This window comes from Prionailurus bengalensis, chromosome D3 (assembly GCF_016509475.1).
Source record: "Prionailurus bengalensis isolate Pbe53 chromosome D3, Fcat_Pben_1.1_paternal_pri, whole genome shotgun sequence".
NCBI lineage: Eukaryota > Metazoa > Chordata > Mammalia > Carnivora > Felidae > Prionailurus > Prionailurus bengalensis.
Window position 1 is genome coordinate 68,542,002 of NC_057356.1, and position 25,592 is coordinate 68,567,593.

The 25,592-nt window shown below is 57.0% G+C and overlaps 1 protein-coding gene across 8 annotated transcripts in view; it reads left to right on the top strand.

The window, feature by feature from the left end:
* Positions 1-25,592, top strand: part of CTIF (cap binding complex dependent translation initiation factor) — a 296,988-nt gene that overhangs the window by 202,871 nt on the left and 68,525 nt on the right. For 4 of the 8 annotated variants that reach the window (XM_043558766.1, XM_043558769.1, XM_043558771.1 and 1 more), the window contains 2 exons: positions 921-1,407; positions 3,967-4,266. In XM_043558766.1, coding sequence (XP_043414701.1) covers positions 921-1,407; positions 3,967-4,266 — 787 coding nt within the window. Of the gene's footprint in view, positions 1-920; positions 1,414-3,966; positions 4,267-25,592 lie in introns of all 8 variants that reach the window. The other 4 variants (XM_043558768.1, XM_043558763.1, XM_043558770.1 and 1 more) reach the window with 1 other exon arrangement.

Consider the following 25,592-nt stretch of genomic DNA (forward strand, 5'->3'; position numbering starts at 1 on the left):
GAATCTGGAAGTCCAAGACTGAGGTGTCTTCTTGGTTTGTTTCTTCTGGGGCCTCTCCTCTTGCAGATGTCTGTCTTGCTGTATCTTCACACGGTCTTTCTTCTGTGTCTACATCCCTGGTGTCTCTCTATGTGTCTAGATTTCCTCTTATTATAAGGACACCAGTCCGATTGGATTGAGGCCCACCCTAACGGCCTAACGGATTAACTCAATCCCCTCTTTAAAGGCCTGTATCTTTAAATACAGTCACATTCTTGGGTACTAGGGATTGAGTATTCAACATGTGAATTGAAGGGGTGGGGACACACCATTGAGTGCATAACAGTTTCTTATTGCATATTTTGTTTGTGGGCTTGGGGGTGAAAATGTCAATGTACCCCCCCCACACACACACACACACGCACACAAAGTTGTTGAACAAATGATACAACTTCACAAGAGCCATGATGGTAAAAATTGATTCACAGGATAGCTGTCACCAGATACAGGTCTATGTATGTATCTTCTCCGGAATGTGCGTAGACTGCATTGGGAGGAGTCCCAAAATGGTAACAGGTGCATCAAGAGTACAAGCTGGGTGGCTGGGGTCAGAGTCAGGAGGATTCACGATCTGCTCTGACGCATCGTGTGACTTTGGCTCCCCACGCGTGTGCTGATGTGTATTCTAACAAGGGCAGAAAATACGACTCGAACTCAGGGACTGACCTGACCCCTCTGTAATCACAGGCCCCCCGTCTGTCTCGTGCTGTGCTGTGTCCACAGGCCCTGCCGCGGAGTCGGGCACAGAGGAGGTGTCCAGTAAGGGGGTAGACAGAACGAATACATGAACAGCTCCGTGAACTGCTCGCGCAGCATTTGGACACAGGGACCCTGAACAATCCTCCCAGTGACCCTCTCTGTCTTTCCTCTTCGGTTTGCAGACGGCAGCAGAGGCCTCCGGGAGGGAACAAGCCCCAACAGCATGGTGACCACCAGCCGGTCAGTGCCAAACACAACAGGGACCACCAGAAATCCTACCAGGGGGGCTCGGTGCCTCACCCCTCAGGGAGGCCCACTCATCACGGCTACAGCCAGAACCGGCGCTGGCACCACAGCAACATGAAGCACCCGCCAGGCGACAAGGGGGAGGCAGGCGCCCACCGCAATGCCAAAGAGACCGTGACCGTGGAGAGCCCCAAACTTGAGGATGCCCTGGGGGACACCGGGCACGGCGGCCTCGAGCCCCCCCGCAGCCCTGATGCCCCAGCCTCAGTGGCTTCCGAGAGGCTGCCCCCACCGCAGCCGGGGGGTCCAGAGGCCGAGACAAAGCGTAAAGACAGTATTATTCCCGAGCGCATCGGGGAGCGGCCCAAAATTACCCTGCTCCAGTCTTCCAAAGACAGGCTGCGGCGAAGGCTGAAAGAAAAGGTACCGGTAAATGAATTTTCGTTGCTCTCTTGTACCAGGGAAGACATCGTGAGGTAGGCACTTTGGTAGGCGGGCTCGGGTTTGAGGCGGCCACCACTGCCTCAGGGACTGCTGGCCACCGGAGGACTGGCCCGTACGTGAACCCCCTCCGGCACATTCCGGCTCCTCACCTTCTGGTCCCCCAAGAGGCCGAGGTGGGCGTTGGGCACCAGCCCGCAGCCTGGGAGGGAAGGGGAGGAAGAAGCATGTACCTGAGGGGGATGGGAAGCGCGCAGGGAAGGCTTGGTTCTTGCCTCCAGCATTTTCTGGGGTCCAACACTGCCCTGACAGTGCTAAAGGGCATTTGGGAAAGACTGGGAGCTTGTACGGTAAGGACGGATGCTTCCCCCCAAGGTAAGCGCCGGCCAGCTGTGGTCCCCACCAGGGTCGAGAGCAAAGGTGAGTCAGGCAGAGTGCGAGCGGGTCTCGATTTTGCCATTCTCCTCCTTGATCCGCCAGCGGCCCAGGAGGCGTCTAAGGGACAAAACTGAAGGAGGCCCTCAACCCCAGCCTCATCCGGGTGCCGACTGTGCTCCGACACCAGCCCTGAGAGGAAGGGCCTTCGTAACTGTTGCCCCCACCCCACCAGCCTCTCTTTCTTCACTGTATCCTGACCGTGGCCCCCAGAGCCCGGTTCGCTGATTCAAGGGGACGTGTCCCTGAGCCTCTAGCAAAGGGATGAGGCTATGTCAACGGCAGCATCGTGTCCACTGTGCTCACCCTGGCCCCCCTTCCCTGCCAGGGATGCAGGAAAGGTCACCTTGGAGAGGAACTGCTCCTGAGAAAGGCCGGCTGGCCCCGAGCCCTCCCCACGGAGTCCTCATTGTGGGGCTTCTGCGGAGCTCGAAGCTCTGGGCTTCTCTCTGGCCTCTCACTGCTGCTTTCTTTCCTCCCCCTTTTGCCTGAAAGGCCAAGCCCAGGTCCACACTCGGGCAGGACAAGGCAGGTCAGACCCCTTCCCCAGCCAATGCCTGAAGCTGCACCTGCGTCCTCCACAGCCCTGAGCTCCCGCCCCACTGCCCCCGGTGGGGGAAGCAGCTGTGAGGTCCAGAGGGAGAGCCTCCCTCATTTCCTTCCTTCTCCGGCCGGTGGCATGTGGTGACCAGCGTGGTGACAGTGCGTAGGGTCCTCCTAAAGACCCGCCGAGACACATTCCTCAAAGCCTGGCCACAGAGAGGGGATTACTCACTAAATTCCCTCCAGTCCTACTAAATGTAGCTGGTGCTTTAGGGCCCAGCAAACCACCTGCTGCTCCTCACTCTGCCTTTGACTGGCTGGGTGACCTTGGACAAGTCCCCTAACCTCTCCGAGCCCCCGTTGTCTCATCTATAAAATGAAAGCAACACCGCATACCTTGCAGACAGGCCATGGCATGCATAAAGACCTCCTGGGTGGTTCTTACTTTATATACTGCCCGGGGGCCCAGATGGTGGGGCAGTGGGGTGGATAAAGAAGGGATTAGAACGGGTAAGATAGTCCCACAGCACCCATACACGGGTTTCAAGCACTCCCCTTAGGTGAGGCCTCCCGGATTCCCAGAGCAGGAGGACATTGGCTAAGGCCATAAGTAGAGCTCAGGGGAAGCTCAACATCATCCAGCCGCCGCATCTTCCCAGGAAGTAGACTGAGGCCCAGAGGGTGAAACCACTGCCCACAGCCGTACAGCTAGAGGCAGAAAGCAGGTTCGAGAACTCTGGTCTGTGCCTCCCGGCCTAGAGCTCTCCTGGTTGGGAATAGGGGGGCAAGCGCGGGACCCCACTTTCTGTCCCTGACCCTGCCCTTCTTCCCTGATCTCCCATCCCAGTAGGTAGGGCAGTCACATTCTTGGCCACCCATCCATTGTATTTGAATAAATACTTCTGAGACTATCAGATCTGTCCAGGCCCGGTGTACGTGCAGTGAACCTTCTTAAAGGTGTAGAGTTAGCTGTCTGAAATTTCCTTCCTAGCAGTGCCCATCCATTTAGTGGCACACTGGAGGGCTCCCTGGGGTATAGCGTTTGTTACAGAAGGCCAGCACAGTCTCCACAGGACATAAAACCAGGGCCATGTTTATCCGGATCTGGGAGCCTGGAAAGCAAGGTGGCCATTCCATGGGCACCTTTTACCAATATAGCAGACATTTTGAATACTTTCCTCCTTCCTGCCCTCGTTTTCTCTTTGACCCAGTTTTTTGTTTTGTTACCTTATTTCATCTTTCACAAGCCCCACTGGGTCATTCCTAGCTTGAGACCTTCGATGGGCACGTACACAAACAGAACCAATATATGTGGGAATCCTGGGTAAGAGCTAGAACTTGCAAGAAAGATCAGCCCCTAAGAGCCAAGAAAAAGGTCGGCAGAGGGCCTTGGTGGTTGGGGGTCCTAGGTGGAAGTCAGCATTCCCAGAGGGACCAGACCTCAGGTTCATGAAGGTAGGGCTGGGTCCTTGCTGGGGGCAGCAGGCCTCTCTCCACTGGCCACCCCCAGTGGTATCCTCGGCTCCACTGAGGCACGACTCAGTTTGTCTCCCACGCCCCCAGGACGAAGTGGCCGTGGAGACCACCAACCCTCAGCAGAACAAGATGGACAAGTTGATTGAGATCCTCAACAGCATGCGGAACAACAGCAGTGACGTGGATGCCAAGCTCACCACCTTCATGGAGGAGGCCCAGAACTCGACCAACTCCGAGGAGATGCTGGGAGAGATCGTCCGGACCATCTACCAGAAGGCCGTGTCCGACCGCAGCTTCGCCTTTACGGCCGCAAAGCTCTGCGACAAGATGGCACTCTTCATGGTGGAGGGGACCAAGTTCCGGAGCCTGCTCCTCAACATGCTTCAGGTAACCGGACACCGACAGCTGAGCCTCCCCTCCCCCGCCCCGCCGCGCCCGCCAGTGGGTTATTACTAGAGAGAAGGCTGCAGATTCTGACCACAGTTGAACTTTTCCCAAGTTCCACCCTTGCCCGATTAATTATAGAAAATAAAAAGGCACTTGAGGGGCACGGGATGAGTGGCCGGATTTGCGTGTGTTTGTGTGAGTGATCCATGGTTACAATGGACCAATATAATTTTATAGGTGTTTCGTGTTTAACCAGCCTTTCCCTCTTTCTATTTCCACGATAAGAGAGCTGATCCTTGCTCTGCACCAGTGTCTGCGCTTTGACCTCTCCGCGTCCGAGCAGACGTGAACCGGGTGTAGACTTCACCTTTCCTCCTCCCGCCCCGGACCACCACCCCCAGGCCCTGGAGGTGGTGTGGCTGGAGCTGAGCAGAAGGTGCAAAGGCTTTGAGCAGGAGAGGTGGGATCTTCTTGCCGATACACTGGGCTTCCTGAAACCACTCTTAGGGCAAAAGGGAAGTGTGGCGACCTAAGACTATCTTGTTCCTCGGTGCCTTCCGGCTCAAAATCCCTCCTCCCCCCCTTTTCGCTTCTTCCTCCGTGGGTTCCCCGCACCCAGTGCTAGTTTCGTGACCGTGAGCGTGTAGTGTCGGTAAGGGTGTGGGTGCGCAGACTAAGGCCAGCGCCGTTCCATCCCACGAGCCAGGGGCCGATCCCTGCCCTTCTGTCACGGGTGCTAGCAGGTAAACTGGTGGCATCAGAGGAGAGGTAGCTGGTGGCCCGGCATGGCCACCATGGCTGGGGCCTCTTGGCTGGAGAAAAGTCTTCTGTAGTGTGACTTTGTACCTTAGGCTAGTTGAGATGTGAATTGAGTTTCCAGCCCAGGTGAGGTGAGACTAGAGCCTGGCGGTTCGGAAAGCAGGGGTGCAGAGCGGGCAGAGACCACCTGCGGGTCTGTCTGAACAAGGGCGACCGTGTGACAAGTCATCCAAACCACAACCGTCCTGAGAGTCGCGAGGGCTCTGTTTGTAATTACGCCCAGACACCAGGCGTAAACCAAGGCATGTGGTCGCCTTGGTCTCAACCACCTGGTTCGAAGTCTAAGGTCTCCTCCTAAAAAACAGGGAGGAGGGAGCCCCCTCCCCCCCACATGCTGCCCACAGGGCTCCATCCCCGCCCTCCTCCCCTCTTCCTGGGGAGAGCCTGCTCACTGCAACCCGAGCCCTCGCTGGCCAGCCTGGCCTGCTTCTTTCCAGCTCCGGGCCCCGATCAGGTTCCCATTCCTGGATCGCCCACGCTCCCCTGGTGACGAATTCCCGCATTACCTGAGGGATTTGCACATCGGGCATGTTCCTCACGGGCCGGAATGTCCTGGGAGAGTGTGGAGGGTGACGGCCGGGAGCGGCCTGTCTGCCACGTCCTGCCAAGCATGGGGGAGTCAGGGCCGGGATCGGCCATTCGCCTTGGATTTAGATCTTTTTCCGAGAAGGGCCAGGATAGGACAAGACTTCTAGACGACGGCTGCCAGCTCCAAGTAACCTAGCCAGAACCAGTGGCGGACAGACATACGGGGCGTGCGGACGAGACGCACCCAGCTGGGAAGGGCAGCTGGCCGCAGGGGCCGCCCAGGATCCTGCCCGGGTCAGGCATTTCTTCCAATGACCTGTGGTTAGAGCAGCCTTGCCCACGGTGTCCGGCAGGGCATCAATCCTGGGAAATGCTCAACCACAGAAGGGGCTCCGTGGCGCGCCCGCCTCTCCGTCAGCCACAAAGTGGGCTGGCTCAGCACAGCAGGAAGGGAACCTGTTTGGCCGCACTGAACTCAACAGAGTCTCCTTTGCATCCCCCAGCTAATAACTTCTTCTGGAATTAGTATGCCGAGAGGCCTGGTTTGGCAAACACGAGCTCAGGGCAAGAACACTAACCTGAATGCCGGGAAACAGGGCTTTCCGACCTGATTCAGGGGTCATCAGCTGGAACTGGACCTCTGCGGCTCCCGCTGGGACGTGCGTGGCTTGGCTGCTTGACGCCCATCAGGGGACCTTACGGTTTTGCGCTGCCGGCGATGAGGCGGGGGCCTCGAGGAGGGGCACGAGGGGCCCCACGCAAGCCTCCTCCTCCCTCACTTTCCCTGGGCCCTTCCACTGCAGGAAACAGTCCCGGGTGCCCCTAGTCCTCAGAAACCTGCCCACCCCCTAGTGTGCCTCAAGGACAGGTACGTCATGTGCTTTGGGAGATGGCCCTACTGATGCCATCTTGTCCCTGGAGCAGAGGAGGGCTCTCAGCCCCACATCTGCCACTTGCCTGGGTAGAGCACTTGTGGATTAGGTATTTAGAAACCTAAATGTCCCCCGTTGGCCCCCACTCACCCCGTCTTCACCACCTGCAGCCCCAGCTTTTGCGTAAGCTAAGCAGAGAACCCCTCGAAGGGCTTGAGCCAGACGCTCACTTTCAAGGCCCTTCAGGCTCCCATGGAGGGCAGACTGGATGTGCGCGTGTGCGGCTGCCCCGAGCTCCTGACGGATCAACTCCCTGACTGCGAGGCCCAGAGGAAACCACCCCCCATGGGTCTGATTGGGCCTCCTCGGGCCCTGCTGCTTCTCCCAGCCGCTGAGGAGGGGACAGATGGAAGTCAGCTTTCCAGGCAGCATGATTGATTCATGGCCATTCATCACCCCAGACTCACAAGGTACAAGAAAAGAGGGAAGTAGGCATGGGTCATCACACCCCACTTTCCTTGTTAAGGCCTTTTTTTTTACTTTTTTTTTACTTGCCTTCATTTTCTGGCAAACCTGGCAGACAGCCCCAGCCCGGCCCCGGGAGCTCTCCCCTTCCCTCTCTCCCTCTGTGGTTCACTCTCCACTCCATCCTCTTACAGCTCACCGGGTCTCCAGCCAGCCCCCTTCCGTGGCCTCTGAGATGCCCCACCCCGTCCCCCGCTGTGGTCAGTTAGGCGGCTTCCTCCACGTCAGAGGCCCGGCTTCGTGATGCTGGCCGCAGTGTGCCAAGGGTGTGAAGCACCCTGTGAACTCAGCTCTTGGCATTGGCTTTGGGTGTGCTCCTTTTTGCTGCCCCAGGTTTCAGCAGCGGGAGCTGGCGGCATAGGGGGAGGGGCGGGCTCTGACGTAGAGGGTGCTGTGGCAGAGGTGAGAGAGCTGCCCCCCAAGCTGGGGTGCAGACCCCATGGAGCGTAACTGCGGCCAGGCGGAGGTCAAAGGACCTTTCACCCTTCCCAGCCAAACTCCGCATCGTCAGCTCCAGGAACCCGGAACACTGCCCTCATGAGCCATGATGATGCCAGGGACCCTAGGGTTTCAGTAGACCCCCTGTCACCAGTCCCACAGCCCAGAAATGGTCCCCAATTTTTACATCAAAACCGAGTCTTTTTGCCTTAAACGTGGTCCTTTCCCTAGTGTTCTTGTAGACAAAATTCTACTTATTATAATAACAGACATTTCTTAAATGCATCAGATCAGTGCCTCTCATCAGAGCAGCGCTTCTCAAACTTGAACGTGCTTTTGAATCACACGGGATGTCATTTAAATGCAGATTCTGGTTTGGTAGCTCTGAGTGCAGCCCGAGAGTTTGCAGGTCCAACACGTTCCTGGGTGCTGGTGGCCCAGAGACCTCACACTCTGAGTAGCAAGGCATTGTATCGGATGACTGATGGTTTGTCGGTGATGGCTCAGTGTCACAAATAGGCCAACTGAGGCACAGTCTTTTATCGGTGTGATCGTGCAATGTGGGAATCTGGCCTGGCAATGGTGAGTTTCAGCCATCAGGTTTTCGTTAGGCCAGTGGTTCTCGGCCTAGCTGCCCGTGAGAATCGTATGGAGAGGAGCTTGTAAGATACACTGTTGCAGGCGTCCTATCCCAGACCGGGCGAATTCCATTCTCCAGGGACAGGCTGGCCTTCCTTTTGAAAGAACGCCCCCGTGATTCTGCTGTGTAGCTGGCCCAGCACCGCGGTCAGGAAGACACTTCAGAGATGCCCTGACTGTGCCACTGTTGTCACTTACGAACCAGCTGGCCCTGCCTGTCATCCCGTGAGCCAGTCGAGAAATTTGTACCAGGTACTGGACTCTTTGCTGAGTAATGTGGAAAGACGCGGAGCTCGAGCTGGTGGGAGAACACCAAAGCAGGAGACGGGGCAGCTGAGACAGTCCCTTCACCTTGCCTGGCCTCGGGTTCCCCTCCGGGCAGTGAGGAAGCTCTTCTGGATCACCCCAGGGGCCCTTTCTTATACTCCTCTCCCCCATTCTGGGGTTCCTCCTGGAGCACCTCCACACTAACCAAGTCATCCCGGTGGGAGCCCAGAGCTGCCTCTCCTCGCCACTGGCCCTACTTCTCTCTGTCCTCAGATTGTCTCCCCACGTCCTTTTTCTTTTTCTTGGCCTCCGACGTTTGTCAGGGCAGTGATCGTATGTTCCAGGAGAAGGACCTCACTCTCAGCCCACGTTGTCGGGAGTGGACCAGAGGCCGGGCCACCCAGTAAAAGCTGGGAAGTCGATTTGTTTCATTGCCCAGCCCGCCTCACTCCCCCTCTCCCACCCAGCCCCTGACTTCGTGTTTGTGGGGTTCCACACCCACTAGAGTGTGTGCGCGGATGCTTTCTGACTTCCGGGAGAATATGGGTTGCCCAGGACCCCTGGGTTATGGAAGTCACCAAAACTCGCCTTGACCGTCACCAGGGAATAGTGGAATGATAATAGGGCGGAGGGGTGGCGGGGGAGGCCCCAGCTTCACCCAGGGAAGAATGAGCATGCCTCTTTTATGGGACCTTTGGAATGAGAGGAATTGGAGGCCTGAGCCCCCTCCACCCGGCACTGCCCTGTCACCACCCCAAGCCTTCCACTTGGGCTCAGGGAGTGCTCCTTCTCCGAGATATGCCTGGGTAGTACAAGTTCAAGCCCTCCTCTGTTGAAATGTGTGTGCCCTGTTTAGCCAAGAGGTGTCTGCATCTGAGCTATGCAGAGCGAAGTATTATTAGAGCAGGCATCAGTGTGTCTGTAATTGACCCCAGCTCTCCCTAGCAACCGTTGCCAACAACACATCTAACAGAAGGATGCGATACCTTTTTTGAAAAAAAAAAAAAAAAACAACTCATCCCAACTCAAGTCGTAAACACAGCGGGGCTGTTGTGAAAAAATGCCAACTCGGAATCTGGCATCTGACCAGATTTCAAAATAAATTGCTCTCCACCAGCACCTTCTATAAGATTGTCTTTTAAAAAGCTGGCCTCAAGCTAGAGAGCAGATAAACCCTTGTGTTTCAGGCGAGGTCACCAGTAAGCACTGTGTTGGAGCTTTTGAAACACGGAAACTCCACTGAGTCGTGCCTGGGGGGTGCAAAGGGCTTCTGCGGGGTCTCTGGGAGTGGTTTCAACTGTGGGTTTAGGCCCAGAAGATACACTCAAGACTCCCTGGTCTGGCTGCTCTATCAGTAAGTCAGAACATAATATGCGTCTTCAGGGTTTGAGTGACACATACACCTTATTCCTGCCCCGTTTCTCTCAAGCTCTGCCCCCTGTCTTGGTCCCACAGTTGCTGGCTTGGGGCCAGCACTGGCACTGGGCCATCCCTCTAACTCCACTCATCAGAGAGAACCTCCTTCTCTCCTGGTTATCTCAAGGTTTTGGGAAAAATGAAACTTGTTCCTCTCCACTTGGAGCCTCGAGTTCCTAACTCCCATCTTTTACAGGGGGGAGGGAGGAGAGGAGCTAACACTGATTCTTGGGGTTGTAACCAGTTCTAAATGTAAGCTGCTCAAGAGCAGAAGTCCTGGCTGAGTTAGCCTTGGTCCCAGCTCCTGGCATCATGACTTGGATGTAGTAGGTGCTCGGGAAATGCTCATAGGGGAAAGACGGAGCCCTCAGTATCAGGCCCCAGTGCTCCCTGGTGTATGATGAGCTTCTCCACTCCTGAGCACCTTGTGAGTGAATGCCAAGACTCTCTCCGAGCCGGGTTCCAGGGCAGGAATCTTTCCCCATGTTCACAGATGAGAAAAGTGTCGCAGGAAAGCTACGAGCTTTACCCTAAGTCATAGGGCTGAATGAGAGCCACCAGCCCGCCACCCTGGCTCCCATGCCACTGCCCAGATGAGGTGTAAGGGCCAGAAAGTTGGGAAAATCAGGAATCTGTCTCACGAAGCTATCCGTGGGGATTCCAAAATCCACCCTTCTGGAATAATCCCACTGCCTTTCCAGCAAGCAGTCTCTGAGTCTGAGCTTTCTGGGCCACTGGAGGGCTGGGGGTGTCTGAGGAAACACCTTTACATCGCCATTTGCTTTATCCAGATGAACCACACAGCTGCTATTCCTGAGGTGAGGCCCGGTTCTCCCCCTTGAACCCTCTCTCTCTGCTTAGACCTCCCTTACTTCTGCATGCCCACCGCTGAGCCGACGTGCACTCCAGGCATGTAAACTAATTTTACTGTTGGCCCAAGCCAGGCATACCCAGGGATAGAAGCACATTGTTCTGTGCATTCCAGAGCTTGAGCAAAGCCCTGGGCTGTACCCACCCCGAGTTCCCCTCCACTGGTTGCTAGAAATCAAGAGGGGATAAAGCAAAGGGCTCACAGGCAAACGCAGGCAGCTTTCCCTGTGGGCAGATTGTGGATGGTGTTTGCACAGACCCACAAAAAGGTCTTTTTCTCTTAAAAAAAAAAAAAAATGTCGCCCCACCTGCTGGCTGGTGTCAGCACCCTGAGTCATTCTGCCCATGCTGGAGTCCTTGCCCTGTGAGGGCCATGCGGAGTCGGCACACGCATTCCCCCCAAACGGTGGGCACCAGGCAAGCCTGCCTCGCGTGTCACGGGAGACCCCAGGACCTTGACCTTCTGCAAAGGAGGCTGCAGCAGGCACAGCTACCCCACCAGGGAGAGCCGGTGCTTGGCTGATACCAAAGGTCCAGTCCACCCTACCGGAACCAGAGACAGCTACTTGTTGCCCACGCTTGCTCTGGAATGGGCAGATCGTACCTTCTTTCTGGCAGCCCTCATTTCTTCCTCTCAACAAACACGTAACGAAGCCTTTGCTGGCTACCTTCCACAATGGCAGAGCCCGTATATGGGTCATCTCTGCTAACCTGCCCACCCCTCTGGTCCTCTTCTCCCACTTGGTGCAGGTGAGGGTAGCGTCCAAAGCCTGAGTGTCTTTTTCGAGGCTCCAGCTGCCTCTGACTGTTCAACATGGTGTGGAGTAGAGGGGAAGCAGGAGGTGGCTTCCAAAAGTGCTGAATCTAAGGCCCCGTCTAGAACTTTGGAATACTGAGTGGGACAGAAGCCGCCTGTAATTTTGACAGGAAAAAAAAAAAAGGCAGTTTGAATTTTTAATTGGAACATAGGCAGAGAGAAGAAAGTGATCATTGACCCTCAGTAAGTCCCAGAAGGAGCCCAGAACAGCGGCTTGCCCATTACGGTTTTCTTGTTGGAGGCTGTGTCCCCTGGTGCCTTGGGAGCAAAGACTGTGTCCTTGTCATCCTTGTGTCCCCCGCCCCACCCACTACCGTGCCATCCCATAGCAGGTACTCAGCAAGCATCCGATGGTTGGTTCAGGAGTTCAGCCTAGCGGGGACAAAGGAACATTGGTGGCAACAGAAGGGAATAGTTCAGTGTCCTGCTCCCGCCCATCTCTGGGCCAGGGGAACTTTACCCGAGTCAGGGATTATTTCACCATCACCTGTGTTTCTTGCCAGGCCGTGTCCTCCTCCCTGCACAGCCTCACCCCCACCCCCGGCTTCATTTTCCCTGCTAAATCCCCTCATAGGACTTGGCTGGGCGCTTCCCCGTCTGAGGCTGCCATGCCGAGGCAGGCCCTGCCGATAAGTGGGTTATCGGAGAAGGCCAGCTCGGGTGTCCTGGGCCCCAGAGGGTCACCCCTGGCTGGCTGGCGGCTCACCCCCAGCACCTCCTCCTTCCCCCTTCCCAGAGCCAGGCCAGCAGGAGACAGCAGATCCTCCCCGCAGCTCAGCGAGCGCCCGGCCCCCAGCCGCCGCTGGGAATCTGAGCTATGCTAAGCCGCTCCAGATCACGGCATCGCTGCCCTGCCCAGGCACGGCCGGCCCAGACAGGGCGCCTCTACCTGCCGTGGCCGCCTCTGGAAAGCTGGCACTGCCTGGGCCGATGGAAAAAATCTCCCTGCAGGTTATGTAACTGCTCACCACCCTGTCCCTGGCTCCCCAGGGAGGCTCCCCAGCCACCACCAAGGAAGAGGGGCCCTCCCCAAGGCAGGGAGGGGATGGCGGCCGAAGGTCATTCTTTCAAAGAGAAGTAAATAGTCTTGAGGGATTGTCTAAGCTCCTCCTCAAGGAGTCCCCAGGACTGCTGTTCCCTATGGCTTGCAGAGCCCAAAGGCCCACCCCAGCCGCATGGCCTAGCAGGGCGAGGAAGGCTTGCCAAGGGAGCTGGGCTCCGCAGCAGGGGCTGAGAAGCAGAGAGGGAAGGAGGGTTTTATGGTTGGCTTGTTTGATTTGGATTGGTTGGTTGTTTTTGGTTTTTTTTTTTTCATTTGGCCTTGTTTTCTTGTGATAAAGTATATGCAACATAAAATGTACCATTTGGGCCATGTTTTAAGTGCACAACTGAGTGGCACCAAGCACAGCCCGAAGGTTGCACAGCCACTCCCACCATCCACCCCCAGAACCTCTCATCGTCCCAAACAGAAGCCCTGTGGCCACCAGGCAGTAACCCCCCGGCCCCCCAGCCCCCTCACCTTCTATCAACATGGCTCTTGTGCTCTTACACATATCCCACAGAAGTGGGATCATAAAATAGCCGTCCTTCTGTGTCTGGCTTATTACACTTAGCAAAACGGTTTCGAGGTTCATCTACGCAGGAGCATGTGTCAGAACTTCCTTCCTTGTCCCAGGCGAATAATATTCCATGGGTGTGGTTACACCACGTTCTGTTTATCCGTTTATCTGTTTATCGATGGGCGCTGGGGTTGTTTCCTCTTCTGGCTTTCGTGAGTAGCACCATCATGAATGTGTACGTACAAGTATCTGTTTGGCCCCTTCTTTCAATCTTTTGGAAAATATACCTAGAAGTAGAATTGCTGAATCACGTGGAAATTCTACTTTTAACTTTTTAGGAACTGCCAAACTGTTTTCTGGGAGGTTCATTTTTGATGGGGGCAATATAATGAGTGAAGACCCAAAGAAATGGTGCAGGTGAGGGACAGTGGGGAGACTGGCCTGCAGTCCAGGTGTAAGTGGAGAGCTGGAAGAAGTCCATAAGGTGGAACAAAAGGGTTTGGACTTTATGAAGTTGGACCAGGGAGCCCTTGTTGGTTCTTGAGGTGTAGCATGCCCAGGTTATCTAAAAATCACAGAACAGGGGCGCCTGGGTAGCTCAGTCGGTTAAGCGACCGACTCTTGATTTGGGCTCAGGTCTTGTTCTCACGGTTCGTGGGTTCGAGTTCCACATCGGGCTCTGTGTTGATAGTGTGGAGCCTGCTTCCGAGTCTCCTTCCCTCGCTCTCTGCCCCTCCCCCGTTCATTCTCTCTCTCTCTCTCTCTCTCTCTCTCTCTCTCTCTCTCCCACTGTCTCTCTCTCTCAAAAATAAATAAATAAACATGTAAAAAAATTATTTTTTAATCACAGAACAGCATGGACCTGAAGGCAGGACCTATAGAGTACCCACCCAACCCATTCATCCTGTAGATGCGAGACCAGAGGGCCAGGAAGGTTAACAGAAGCTGTGCTTTGGGAAGACGCGTGTGATGGGTTATAGGATGTTACTCTTGGAAATCTCTTACATTAGAGAACCAGGGGTTTTAGGTGGCCACAGTTGGCTCTTTGTAAAGAGAGCACACGCAGATTGGAGCCCTCCCCCCAGAGATCTAAGCTGCGGGGGGGGCAACGCCTCGTTCCCCCGCTCTCCCCCCCAGAGCCCACTCCCCAGCCCTTGGTGCATGGAACCCTCGCATTCCAGCCACCCCCCCACACACACAATCCAGAGGCTGGAAGCTGGGGTTGCCTGCTGCGGGGCCAGCGGGCCAGCATGAGAGATGTACCATTCTTCCTCTGCTCTCCATCCTTCTCAAGTGCCAAGAGCTTCAAGAGCAAGGAGTCAGTAGAGAATCTTTAAACTGAGGCCCCCATATGAACAGGCTTCCTAGCCAAGGGCACGTGACCTCTGTTCCAGTGGGGGCACGGAGCACGTAGCCACCTGTCGAGAGAATGAACGGGACTCTGTCCAGTCTGTCCCCCACCCTTGCCCACCCCACGCCCGCGCCCTTCCCATACTGCTCCCGCACATCTCCCCTCCCACTCCTTCCCCTGTCCCTGCGCGCACGGGCTGTGTTCTGGATGCCTGGTGTGGGTGAGGGTGACTTATCAAGTTAGGAGTTGGGGGCACAGAAAAAGGACGACAGGACAGTGATGTAAACGGCCAGCAAGGGGGTCACACTTGGTTTGAACTCGCTGCTTTCAGGGCAGCTGGCTTGCATCTCCCTAGACAGATAAGAGGTCCCTGTAAGTGGACAGAAGTCTTCCCAGCTCCCCTCCAGATGGCCGCTGAGCAATCACCGGGCATCTCGGAATACAGAGTGCAATGCAAGGAAGCGGGTGGGGGGTTTTCTGTGCCTCCATTGCTTCTGGGCCAAGGGGCATCGTGAGAACAATGCAAAACAATGAGAGGCCCCGTTGCTAGTTTCTTCTAGACTTTTCCCCATTTGGTGCATCTCTGTCCAGAAGACATGGTGACACTCAATCATGAAACAGAGGCTGGATTGTGTGGCCCCTCAAGGTCACCTTCCAGTATAGGAACTCCGGGGGCAGCCTCAGAACCATCAACCCAGGAAGTGCACCCTTCACCCGGGAAGTGAACCCAAAGTTCAGAATCAGGGCTCCCTGTGCCCTGAGTCTCCATCCCTACGGCCTCATGCCTGGAGTTGAGTCTTCAGGGAGAAACAGTCCCAGCCCCTTCCTGGCCCCGCCTCAACCCCAGTTACAGCCAACAGTGCCAGGAAGAGGGTGGGCTGCCCCTTTAGGGGAGCAACTTACGCCTTTGGTGTCCTTCCAGATACTAGTACACAGAGGGCAGTCATCTCTGATACGTGGAGACAGACATGCTCGGTCAAGAGCAGTCCCCTCCTGGGGTGGCCACCCAGCCCTGGGGAAGCCCCTTGCCTCCCAGATCAACCTACTGTTGACAGTCCCAGCTACGACCAACCAGGTTCCAGAGAGGTTGCGACACCATGTATGTACGTATGCCTGGATCATTTGCATCCGGACCGATGAAGCAGAGAGGACCCAAGAGCCACCACGCTACCGTGTAGTGCCCAGATGGGCCTCTGAACAGGGGTGATACCCAAGCGGGGGTAGCCTAGGTGGGATTTGGGGCTGGCTGGACTCCATCGAAAGCTTCTGGATATACCTGTAATCGGAATAAGCCTATTCTTGAGCAGCTGCATATAAATCAGAGCTCCACATGTTGGACTTGCCACCGACCCCCAGAGACGGTAGTTATTGCATTACTCTGGGTGTTGAAAACGTCTGACGAAAGGAATAGTGTCTCTAATGCAGCGTAGAAGCAGAGTCACCTGGGACTCGGCCTGCAGGCCACAGAGACTCCCTCTGGATGACTTCCTGCCTTGTGGCATAAGAAACCATTGATGAAGCCCAGAGTCCAACCCCCACCCGGTCTAACATCTCACCCTGGTTCTGGTACCGCTCAGCTGGCGACTTTGGGCCCATCTCACACGCCAGCCACCCTCCACTTAGTCTTCATTACATGGGTAATAAAACCTGTGTCCTGCACCTGCTTACCCCACAGACATAATCATGGTTAAAATCTATTGGAACACGGATCATTTTGTCTGTGGCTCTTAAGCCACTTAAGCCTCTTCAGGCTCTTCCTCCAAGAGGAGCTTCTGAATTTCATAAAATCATGTTTCTCTTTTTGCGTTCTTTTTTCTTTCTATTGTTATTCATTGAGTTTCCTAGGAGAGGCCCCACACAGACCTTCTACAAGCCTAGGGGCCACCGACTCACGCTAGGACTTGGGATTCAGCGATGGCACTGTGGATAACCCAGGGATCCAGCAGCAAGGAAAGCCCTCACGGGGACCCCGAGGCTGGCATTGTGTCCCTGCTGGGTGCCCCATGCTCAGCACCATTAAACCCCAGCAAAGCAGGGGCCACTGGCCTCTACCAGGTATTTAGAAATCTGCTGGAGGGGCAAGGCCAGCTCAACTGGAGAGAAGCTTAGATAAAGTCAGAGGAAGGGGCAAGGCTTTTACGTGCTAGCACCTAGGGAAGACTTCCTGGAGGAGGGGGCATGAAAAAAAGAGGCAGGATTTGGAGAGCCCAAGGGAAATGTGGAAGAAGCCAGAGCAAATGCTTGTAGATGAGAGGAGCTGGGGGGGGGGGGGGGGGAGGCAGGCCACAGTTTTGTGGGATGAGGCGCGTGTTGCCCCGCGAGCCTGGCAAGGGTGTCTGGATAGCGCTGGGCACCCCCCCCCCCCCCAGTGTCAGCAAGCCCCGGTGTGAGGCTGCCCAGCCAGGCCGTGACCCCAGGCCACAGTAACCACACTGGCCTTTTCATTTGCTGGCACTTGCTTTTTGCCTTCGCAGGCCAAGACGGTTTTAACCCAGAACTAAAACTTCTCCTTTAAGAGCAACGAGTCCCTGCCAACCTTGGGCCTCAGTTCATCTTGGGCAAGAGGCAGGGAGGACCACTGCCTCTGGGGCCCAGGCCAGCCTGCTGGGGGGGGGGGGGGGGCTCCAGACGCCTGGGTGTCACTGAGGCGGATAGTCTGGGGCCTGGCAGTCAGGGGCAGGGTCCCAGGTGCCTACCTCGTGTGGCTCACTCAGCCCCTCTCTGTGGATCGGCTGCCCCCGAGGGCAGCCTGTAGGTGGGTGCCCTCACGCTTCTCTACACGCAGACGTGCAGCGTCATGCTATCTTATTGTCCCCTCCTCCTGCAGCGGCCACTTAGCCCACAGGGAGGGAGCAGGCTGTGCGTGAGGCCGCGGGGCCAGGCAGTGTCACAAAGCCTACCCATTCTTATCTCCCGCTCCTCTGCAGGAGCCCCTACTCCTCCTCCCCCAGCACATATTTTCTGGCCTGCCTCAAGGGTTAGGGCAGGAGACGGAAGTCTGAAGCCAGCATCTGGCCTAGCTCAACCCGCTGTGGACCTCGGTGTCCTCATGTGGTCTGGGGGTTGGCTTCCCCGCTGTGCAGCAGGGCTCATGGTTCCTCCTGTCTGGCTCCCTCGGCCCCTCGGGTGCCTTGGGCTTGTGAAGGTTGAGTGGGGGTCCAGGACCGAGGAGAGCCTAGAAAATATTTGGGAGACACGTAGGGGCGGGAAGAAAAGCTGGCGCACTGCTCTGTAGGGGACTTACAGGTGTGGTATAGGAAGACCCCCCACCCCCACCCCCACCCCCCACCGGCTGCAGCGTGCTCAGCTCTAGCCCCTGCCCTGCATTTCTCTAGCTGGGTGACCTCAGGCCAGTCCTCTCACCCTTCTGGTGGCTTCCTCACCTGTAAAATAAGGGGATCAGAAGGGCGATTTCCAAGTCTGTGTCTCTGTGTCTGTTATTCTAAAGCAGACATGCCGGCCCCATACGGAGTGCCTGTTAATTGCCTGCTGCCGACTGATTGGTCAGTGGGTTGACCAGAGTGAAGAGCGGACCCCATGTCACCCTCTCCCCACCGGCGGCCGTGGGGGGGGGGGGGGGGGGAGGGAGGGGGGGGGAGGTCTGCGGTCCTGTCTGCTCCTCCCTGCCCTCCCCGCCTCGTCTGCAGAGTCCAGTGCCCTCCTGGCGGGAAGGGCAGCCTGCAGGGGGCGCCAGCGCGCAAGGCTGGCCTCACCTGCCTGCAGGCCCCTCCCAGGCCAGCCCAGCATCTTGGCATCCTGGGGGCTTTCCCATTGGGAAGATTGAAGCCATATGATGGCATCTCTGCCACAAAGCCACCTTCCCCTGTGCAATTTCCAGCCCTTCGAGGGGCCCCATCCCTGAGTCCAGCAACCTCAGTTTGAGGGTCCCTTCCAGACCTCTGCGGCAAGCCAGAAAAACGCTCACTCCCCCCGCGTCTGGGTGTTCCTGTCAGCTGTCTGGCTGGGGGCCCTTTTTCCTCCTCCCTTTCATCCGGGCAGTGTCTCTGCAGGCATTCAGCATGCACTGGCTGGGAGCAGACACCACCCCCTAAGTACCCATTAGAGTTTTGTGAGGTGGGTGTTCATACTACCCATGGGTGAAGAAAGTTCCAGAAAGCTTAGGAAACAGACCTGAAGTCGCGTAGCCTGTGAGTGACAGAAGCAGAACCAGACCCTAGTCCCCGTTGTGCCCTGTACCCCTCGCCTCCTCAGAATGTGTGCCGCCCGAGTGCCTCTGTTGGCTGAAGTGTATTTGTGTTTGGGGACAGGGCCGGGCCAGGTATAAGGTGGAGGACAGGTGGTGAGGAATGAGATTAGAAGATGCCTTTGAGGTGACAGGGTTGACCAGAGCCTCCTCCCCGCAGACTAAACAATAGCTGAGTGATCTCCCCACTGTCATCGTATGGCCGAAAGCATCGAGACGGTTTCCAGACGAGAGCTCAGGGGTCCGCTGCTCCCTGTGTGTCTCAGGGGGGGCACGGGGCAGGGGTGCCTCTTCCCACCAAGCTGCAAGACAAGCAACAAGGTGGCTCCTTGTTCTCCCAGCCAGCCTCAGCTTCTCCCCTGTGGCCGTCCCACTCATGGGTTTCTAGCCCGTCACCCTGGTGATTCATGAAACAAAGGCAAAGAGAAGAAAACTCAGTGCGCTTTGATTTGTTCCTGTTTGACGACCCTGGGGTCTAGAGGCCGCAGCTCTGGGGACAAGTGGGTCCCGGTGAGTGGGCACCACTGGTGCCCTGGGTGGTTGGGCACCTGTGAGCACCCCTTCTGTTTGCAGACCCCGAGGTCAGGTGGCAGGCTGATGAGTCTCCTGTGTCAGGCCCCAGCAACGGAAGCCTGGAGGAAGTGGGTCGCGTCTCCGATGGGGCCTTGTGCCTCTATCAGCTGTCTAGGCTGGAGGCGGGGGTGGCGGCACCTTTAACCGGTCCCTTCCTCTCTCTGGCTGCCCACCAAGCCACAGAGAACAGGGCATCAGGCCTGCAAAGGGAAAAGGAACAAGAGACAGCGAGCCTGCATGCTGTCTCATTTCTAATGCTCTAAATTATTGAGAAGTGAGGACCCAGGGGCGTGAGCCTAGGCAGTCTGGGTTGCTCAATCCCGAAGGAGCCCTTCTAAGGTTTCCCCGGCACACAGCCCAGAGTGTCACCCCAGAGAAAGAGCCACGTTGTGAAAAGCCACCTTCGCTGCCGCTGCCATGCCTTCCCTTGTTTTTAAACTCCCCCCGTACTGTTTGATTTATTATGACCCCGATGCACTTCAGCAGCTGCGGCTTCATTTCAGAACCAGGTTAAGTAGCCCAGGGTTCAAAACGGAAAAGGTCGGAAGGGGGGCTGCGGGAAGGCGAGGGACACTTAATACAGTGCATTCCCACGCACACCTCTGCCGCCCCGGCTTCGTGTGCATCCTCTCCCTGCAAATGTGCTGCGGCCACACAGACACTTTGGCTCCTCTGCCTTATAAAAGGGAAGCTCGAAAATGTGGTGCGTTGGCACATTGCAGCTGGCTCCCCCGTGCTTCCTCTCCCTCTGGCCCGGACAGAGAGGCAGCGTTCTTGAGAGCTGCTTGGAATGAGAGCCCCACGGGGGCAAGATGGCCCGACGCCAGTGCAGCTTAACAAGCATCTATTGAGCACCCTCTGTGTACCTAAGGGGCAGGGTGGTGGGGTGGGACGAGTGCAGATAGGCTCAGAAGCCCCATCGGTCCCTTCCCCGGGCCCTGGGCTCCCTTCTCTCGCCTCACCCCTTCCTGGCTGGTACGGCTTCCCAGCATGCAGACCGGACAAGACGTGTTTGAGAAGACCCCCATCCCTGCCCTCGTGGGGCTTCTGGCTTTTCAAGCCCCCTTCTTATTGTCAGGCTCCCAAATGACCCCAGAGGTCTTGCTTGCAAAAGTTTGTTCTCTGGACTTTGTGTTTTCCCCGTCTGCTCTACCCTCCCAGTGCCTCCTGGCTCTGGCCCCAGCGCCAGCCCCTGTCTGTCCCTGCAAACACAAGTCAGCTGTGTGTGCAGACAAAGCCTTGCGTCGCAGTGTAGGGGCCGGGCTTGCACAAGGGACATTTCCAGGGAACTCTGGGGGCGGTGGCTGGGAGGGCAGAGGCGACTGTCTGATAGCAGGGACTCGGCGTCACCGTCTAGGGGACTTGGCCGGGTCCCAGGGGCCAGTGGCTGTGGGTGGTGACTGGGAGAGGCGGCTAGGCTGGAAGAAATCTGCTGTTTGAGAAGTGTAGGAAATGGTCTGGAGAGAGAGATAACAGCCCTTTCTCTGTGTGTCTGTGTGTGTCTGCGTCTGCCGGCCAGGGTGGCTGGAGCCAGCCGGTCTGAGGCCGTATCTAGTGAGATTTTTGTCCTGGGTTGTGAAAGTGACCTATGGAGCCAGCAGCAGGGTTCAGGGCCTGGGAGAGAAGACATGTGGCCCTCCCTCCCCTCCCCCTTGTCTTGTGTTCCTCTCTCTACGTTCCTCCTCCCCGCCACCCCCACCAAAGGGTAGGGAGGGGGCAGGGCTGGCGAGAAAGAACATTCTTAGTGCAGTGGAAATGGTTAAAAGGCCTGGTTTCGTCTCGACTGTATTACTAACTTGACATATGAACTTGGATACATCCCCCAATATTTCTGGCTCTCAGGCTCATTGGCTGTGAAATGACGATTATTTATATCTGCCCTGCATATCACACAGGGTGGTTGGAAGGATCTTCTGAAATAAGGATGATGTGAAAACTTTGTAAACTGTGAAGGGCTGCGTAAACGTAAAGAGTTGTAATGATTAAAATTGCTTCGCGTCCACAAGGGCCTCTGAATAAAGACCTGGCTCAAAGAACGTGGCAGTGAGCCGTAGGGAGGAGGTGGGCTATGGAAGGTTCCAGGGGGCAGTTGGTAGGTCATAGGTTCCATGCGGGAACCTGGACCCCGGGCAGGAAGGGAGGAGGCAGCTATCGGCAGCTCTCTGCAGGTGGGAGTGTTGGTCGCAAGTTTGTTGACCTAAATAAGAGGTGGCCTGGGTTCCATGCATATCTCCAGGGAGACAAGGAAAACTGTGAGAAACCCCTCACCCACTGGGGGCTCAGGGCCATTGCCTGGCCTGGAGGATAAAGTCCAAGCTGTTGCACAGGGACGAGGGTAACTTTGCTTTCCTTTCTTCACCTCCACTGTCCAAGTTAGCCAGGTCACTCTGTCCCCCCCGGCCCCTCCCCATCCTGACCTGGAAATCAGCCGCCTCTGGTGTAGAAAGTGCAGGAAAGAGCCTGCAGAGGTGACGGGACTCTTAGGCCAAGAGAAGCTGGGCTATTTAAAGTGTGCAGCGCCCTGGGGGCACACATGCCACCCACCCCTAAGGCCCTCTCAGCCTCCAGCTTCCCCTCCCTTGGCCCAGATCCCGGGGCCTCTGGGCACCCCGAGGGCCACAGGTCAGGTGCCAGGGGCTCTGGGAGGCTGCAGGCCCGCAGCTCCTGGGGCTGGCATGGAGTGGCTCGACCTCACCTCCGGCTTGGGTTCCCTCCTGTGAGCCTCTGGGCTGAGTTGGCGGGGCCACACAGACTCCTTGGCTCCCTGTGCCTTATAAACGGGGCCGGGGCTGTGTGTGGAGCTTACAGGAGGAATGCCTGGCGCCTGCGGCCCAGGGCAGCTGCTGCCCCCCCCCCCGCCCCTCCCTGCTGGCCAACGCGCCACCAGCCTCGGGGAACCAGAGCCAGCCCAGGGCAGGATTGGGAAGTGGGGAGCTTTGCCTGGCAGGCCCTTTCCCCCTGCTCTGGCCTGCCTTCCCAGCACACCCCAGATTACAGTAGGGGTTTCTCCTTTTCCCCCAGTTAACCTTTACCTGTCCTAGGCCCTGACCCGTCCGTGAGTGACGCAGTGTGCTGTCTCTCCTCTCCTCTCCGCGGAATGAAGAGGGACCGGAGGCCGGCCCGGCACATGCAGGTGCCACACAGGCCCTCGCACTTGGGGACGGGCTGAGGGGGCCTTCGCTAAGCGGTTCCCGGGTGCCAGGCCTGGAACCAAAGCTGGTCTGCACGGGGAGCTGCACCGGTACGGTTTATGTATGCCGACTCCTCCAGCTACCCTCCCCGGGAAGGACTGGCCGTTGTTCTGAGCCTGCATCCTTCCTACTCTCTTGGCATTAAATTGTCCTTTCTTTTATGAAATGATGGATGAACGCTTTTTAAAAAAACATCCCCAGCAAAATAAAACATTGGCAACCCTCAAATCTTTCTGATCCAAGAAACCCTGGAGCCCACGCCCAGCCCCGTAGCTGATGTCCAGAACTGCACAGATCAGCCGGGCATCCAGCTGTCCAGGCACAGGGGAGCCCCAAGGCCTGCTGGGTGGGAGGAGTTGATGAGTGAGTGGGGTATCACCTGGGGAGCTGGGACAGGGAACTCCTGAACCTGGGGCTGTGTGTGGGTTTGCAGCCCACCCCACCTGCTCTGTTCTCTCGGCTCGAGATGCTTCCTCCCATGTGGCTGGGACTGCGGTGTCCCAGCTGCCCACCACCCTCTGCCGCTGCTGGCTGCCGCCGTCCCTGCAGGCCTGGGGAAACCCAGAGATGCTGTGCAGGCTGCCCCCAGTCGAACACAGCACGCTGACTCCTGACTCCAGTTACCCGGTCAGCACACCCTGCACTCCCAGTCTCCTTCTGCAGCAGGACCGAGGAAAGGCAGGATGAAGAGTTTGGGAGGAAAAAGGTGTCCCTGTGGGGGAGGAGAGGTGTGATTGGGGGCCTTCACTCGGGCAATGGCTCTGGGACCTGAGGGTCGGGGCGGTGATCTGAAAGAGATCTCAGGGTTGACTCTGAGTGACCTGTTGAATACAGGAAGCAAGAAAGAGGGACTTGGCAAGTTTCCAGCTTGGGTGCCTGCAAGGACCCCCTTCACTGAACACGGGTCAGCGCCGTGAGTGCAGGACGCTTGGGTCGGAGTGAGCACGTATACATGTGCTTATGCGTGTACGTGTGAACAGCCGCTCCATGCGTGCTCAGGGAAAGCCACACTATCACCCTCACTCCTCAGAGGTGGTCACCTCCAATATCTTCCCATCCTTCCTCGTAAACACACTGCAAGGAGACCAGCCTTTGGCCATTTGCTGCATGTGGAAGGAAGCACCAGGTTTTCCACGCGGGGTCCATTTCAGATAAACGTGAGCCGTCCGCAGGTGGATGGGTTTGTGCGGGAGGAAATCCTGCCCCCAGCCTGGAGATGCCAGGAGGCTCCAGGAGTGCAGACAGCAGTGTGGGGCGTGGTGATGCAGCAAGGTCACGGAGACCACTTCATGAAAGGACACCCCGGGTCAGGTTTCGCTTTCTGCAATTTTTCTAATTTTGTAGTCACTTAAAGCCACCGTAGCAGAGTTTAGGTTTGGAGACTGTGCGAGTGAGAAACATGAGTCTTCTGTGCCCTCCTTCTGCCTTTCTATGAGCTGTTTTCATTAAAGGAAGAGAAGGAGGGAGGGAGGGAGGGAGGGAGTAAAAAGGGAAAGAAAGAAAAGAGAAGAGAAGCCTATCCCAGTGTCTGGTTTGGCCAGAAGCAAGGATCCGGGGTTGGGGGGGGGGGGGGGCGGGAGGATGCTACTTGTAACTAAGCATCATTCGGCAGATAGGTTAAGGCCTCCCGGGCCCGGGAGGGAGCAGCCTAAGAGCCGGGCGGGAGTCGGAGCTACATTCCTGCTCAGGTTCAGAGCCCAGCTCCACGCTCGCGGCCGCGCAGCTTTAGACAAGGGACCTAATCGTTCTGTCTCCGTTTTCGTCCCCGCGTGATGGGGGTGATGCTGGTGCTGTTAGGAGGACTGAATGAGGTGCTGCCTGTAAAGATTTAAGGCGGTGCCTGCCACGCAGTGAACCCTCAGTAAATCCCAGGTGCGCTGGAGAGCGCGGCCGTCACTGCACAGGTGCCCAGTGCCGAGCAGGGACTGGGTGGGACTGGAGTCTGGATCAGTGAGCGGTGCCGTCCTAAGTCAGCGTTTCCCCTCTGGCCGTTCCCGCTCGGAGCTAGATCAGAATGCGTGGGGCACAGAGCCTAAGACTGGAACTCAGAAGGGACAGGAAGGACCCAGCCCAGCTGTACTCCCTCCTGGGCCTCACCCCGGTGGAGCCCAGGGGCCTTCCTCTTCTCTCTTCCAAGATCATTGCCACCATCCCCCCAGCCCCTGGCAGCCGCGGCTGACTCCGTGAAACCTTCTGCTTGGAGGCAGCCGATGGACTGGATGACCTCCGAGTCCCTTCCCTCCCTGCGCTGTAGTAAATCTCCCTTCCCTCACCCTGTCACTCAGTCTGTGGCCTGCTGGGGACCACAGCCTGTCCATATGGTTCAGCTGGCGGCTTGGGAGGGGCCCTGGGGATGGGACTTTGTTGGAGCCTCCAGACCATTGAGGGAGGGGCGGGGCTGGGGTCAGGACAACAGCAGTGCCTTTCCCTGGCTCTCTGGGAGCAGCTGTGAGGGGCGCCGGCAGGGACCGGTGACCAAGATCCCCTCCCCTCCTCCCCCCACCAGCCCCATCTTGCTGTTTGTGAGGGATGAAGTCAGGGCAGCCAGGCCGGACTGCGGCCACGTTGGTTCGCATCTTAAGTATCAAAAGAGAGAGAAAGCAGAGGGGGGAGGGAGGGAGGTGACCCCTATCTGTCCGAAGAATAAAACCGTGGACTGGCAGGGGCTTTGACAAGTAATTCTTTCTCTGCGGGCTGCTCTGACACCTGGCCGTGTGGCCCAGCTCTAGACCTCAAGTGCAGCACGGCTGCTCCCAAGCCAGGTGCTGCAGCAATGGACCATGACAGGCCCCAGCTCTTGGTCTCCTGGGTCTTCCGTCTTGCTGGGGATTTCCCCCTCCGAGGAAGGAAGAAGGGGCAAGAGGCATGCGTGTGTGTGTGTGCGCGCGCGTGTGCGTGTGCGTGTGTGTGTGTGATTGTGTTGCCACGTTACACATTCCAGCTCCCAGACAAGCGTGCGTCTGGCTGCTCGCTGTCTGCCTTTCTTCCAAAGGGTGGTTTGCAGTTTAGATTAAGGGCTCCTGGCTATAAATGGTATTTTTCTCAGCCCCCACCCCAACTCATCCCCCTGTGCCTCCACCCCGCACACAGCTTCCCTGGGCCCTAGAGGGGACTGGCAAAGCCGAAAGGGGGGCCCCACAGCCCTGTGCATTTGGGTATCTGTCTTTCTCACCTCTGTGGTGGAGGAAGGGGGAAGGAGGAGGGGACGGAAGAGAAGGAGGATCTCAGCGTGGGGCGAGGGTAGAGCCAGACACTGC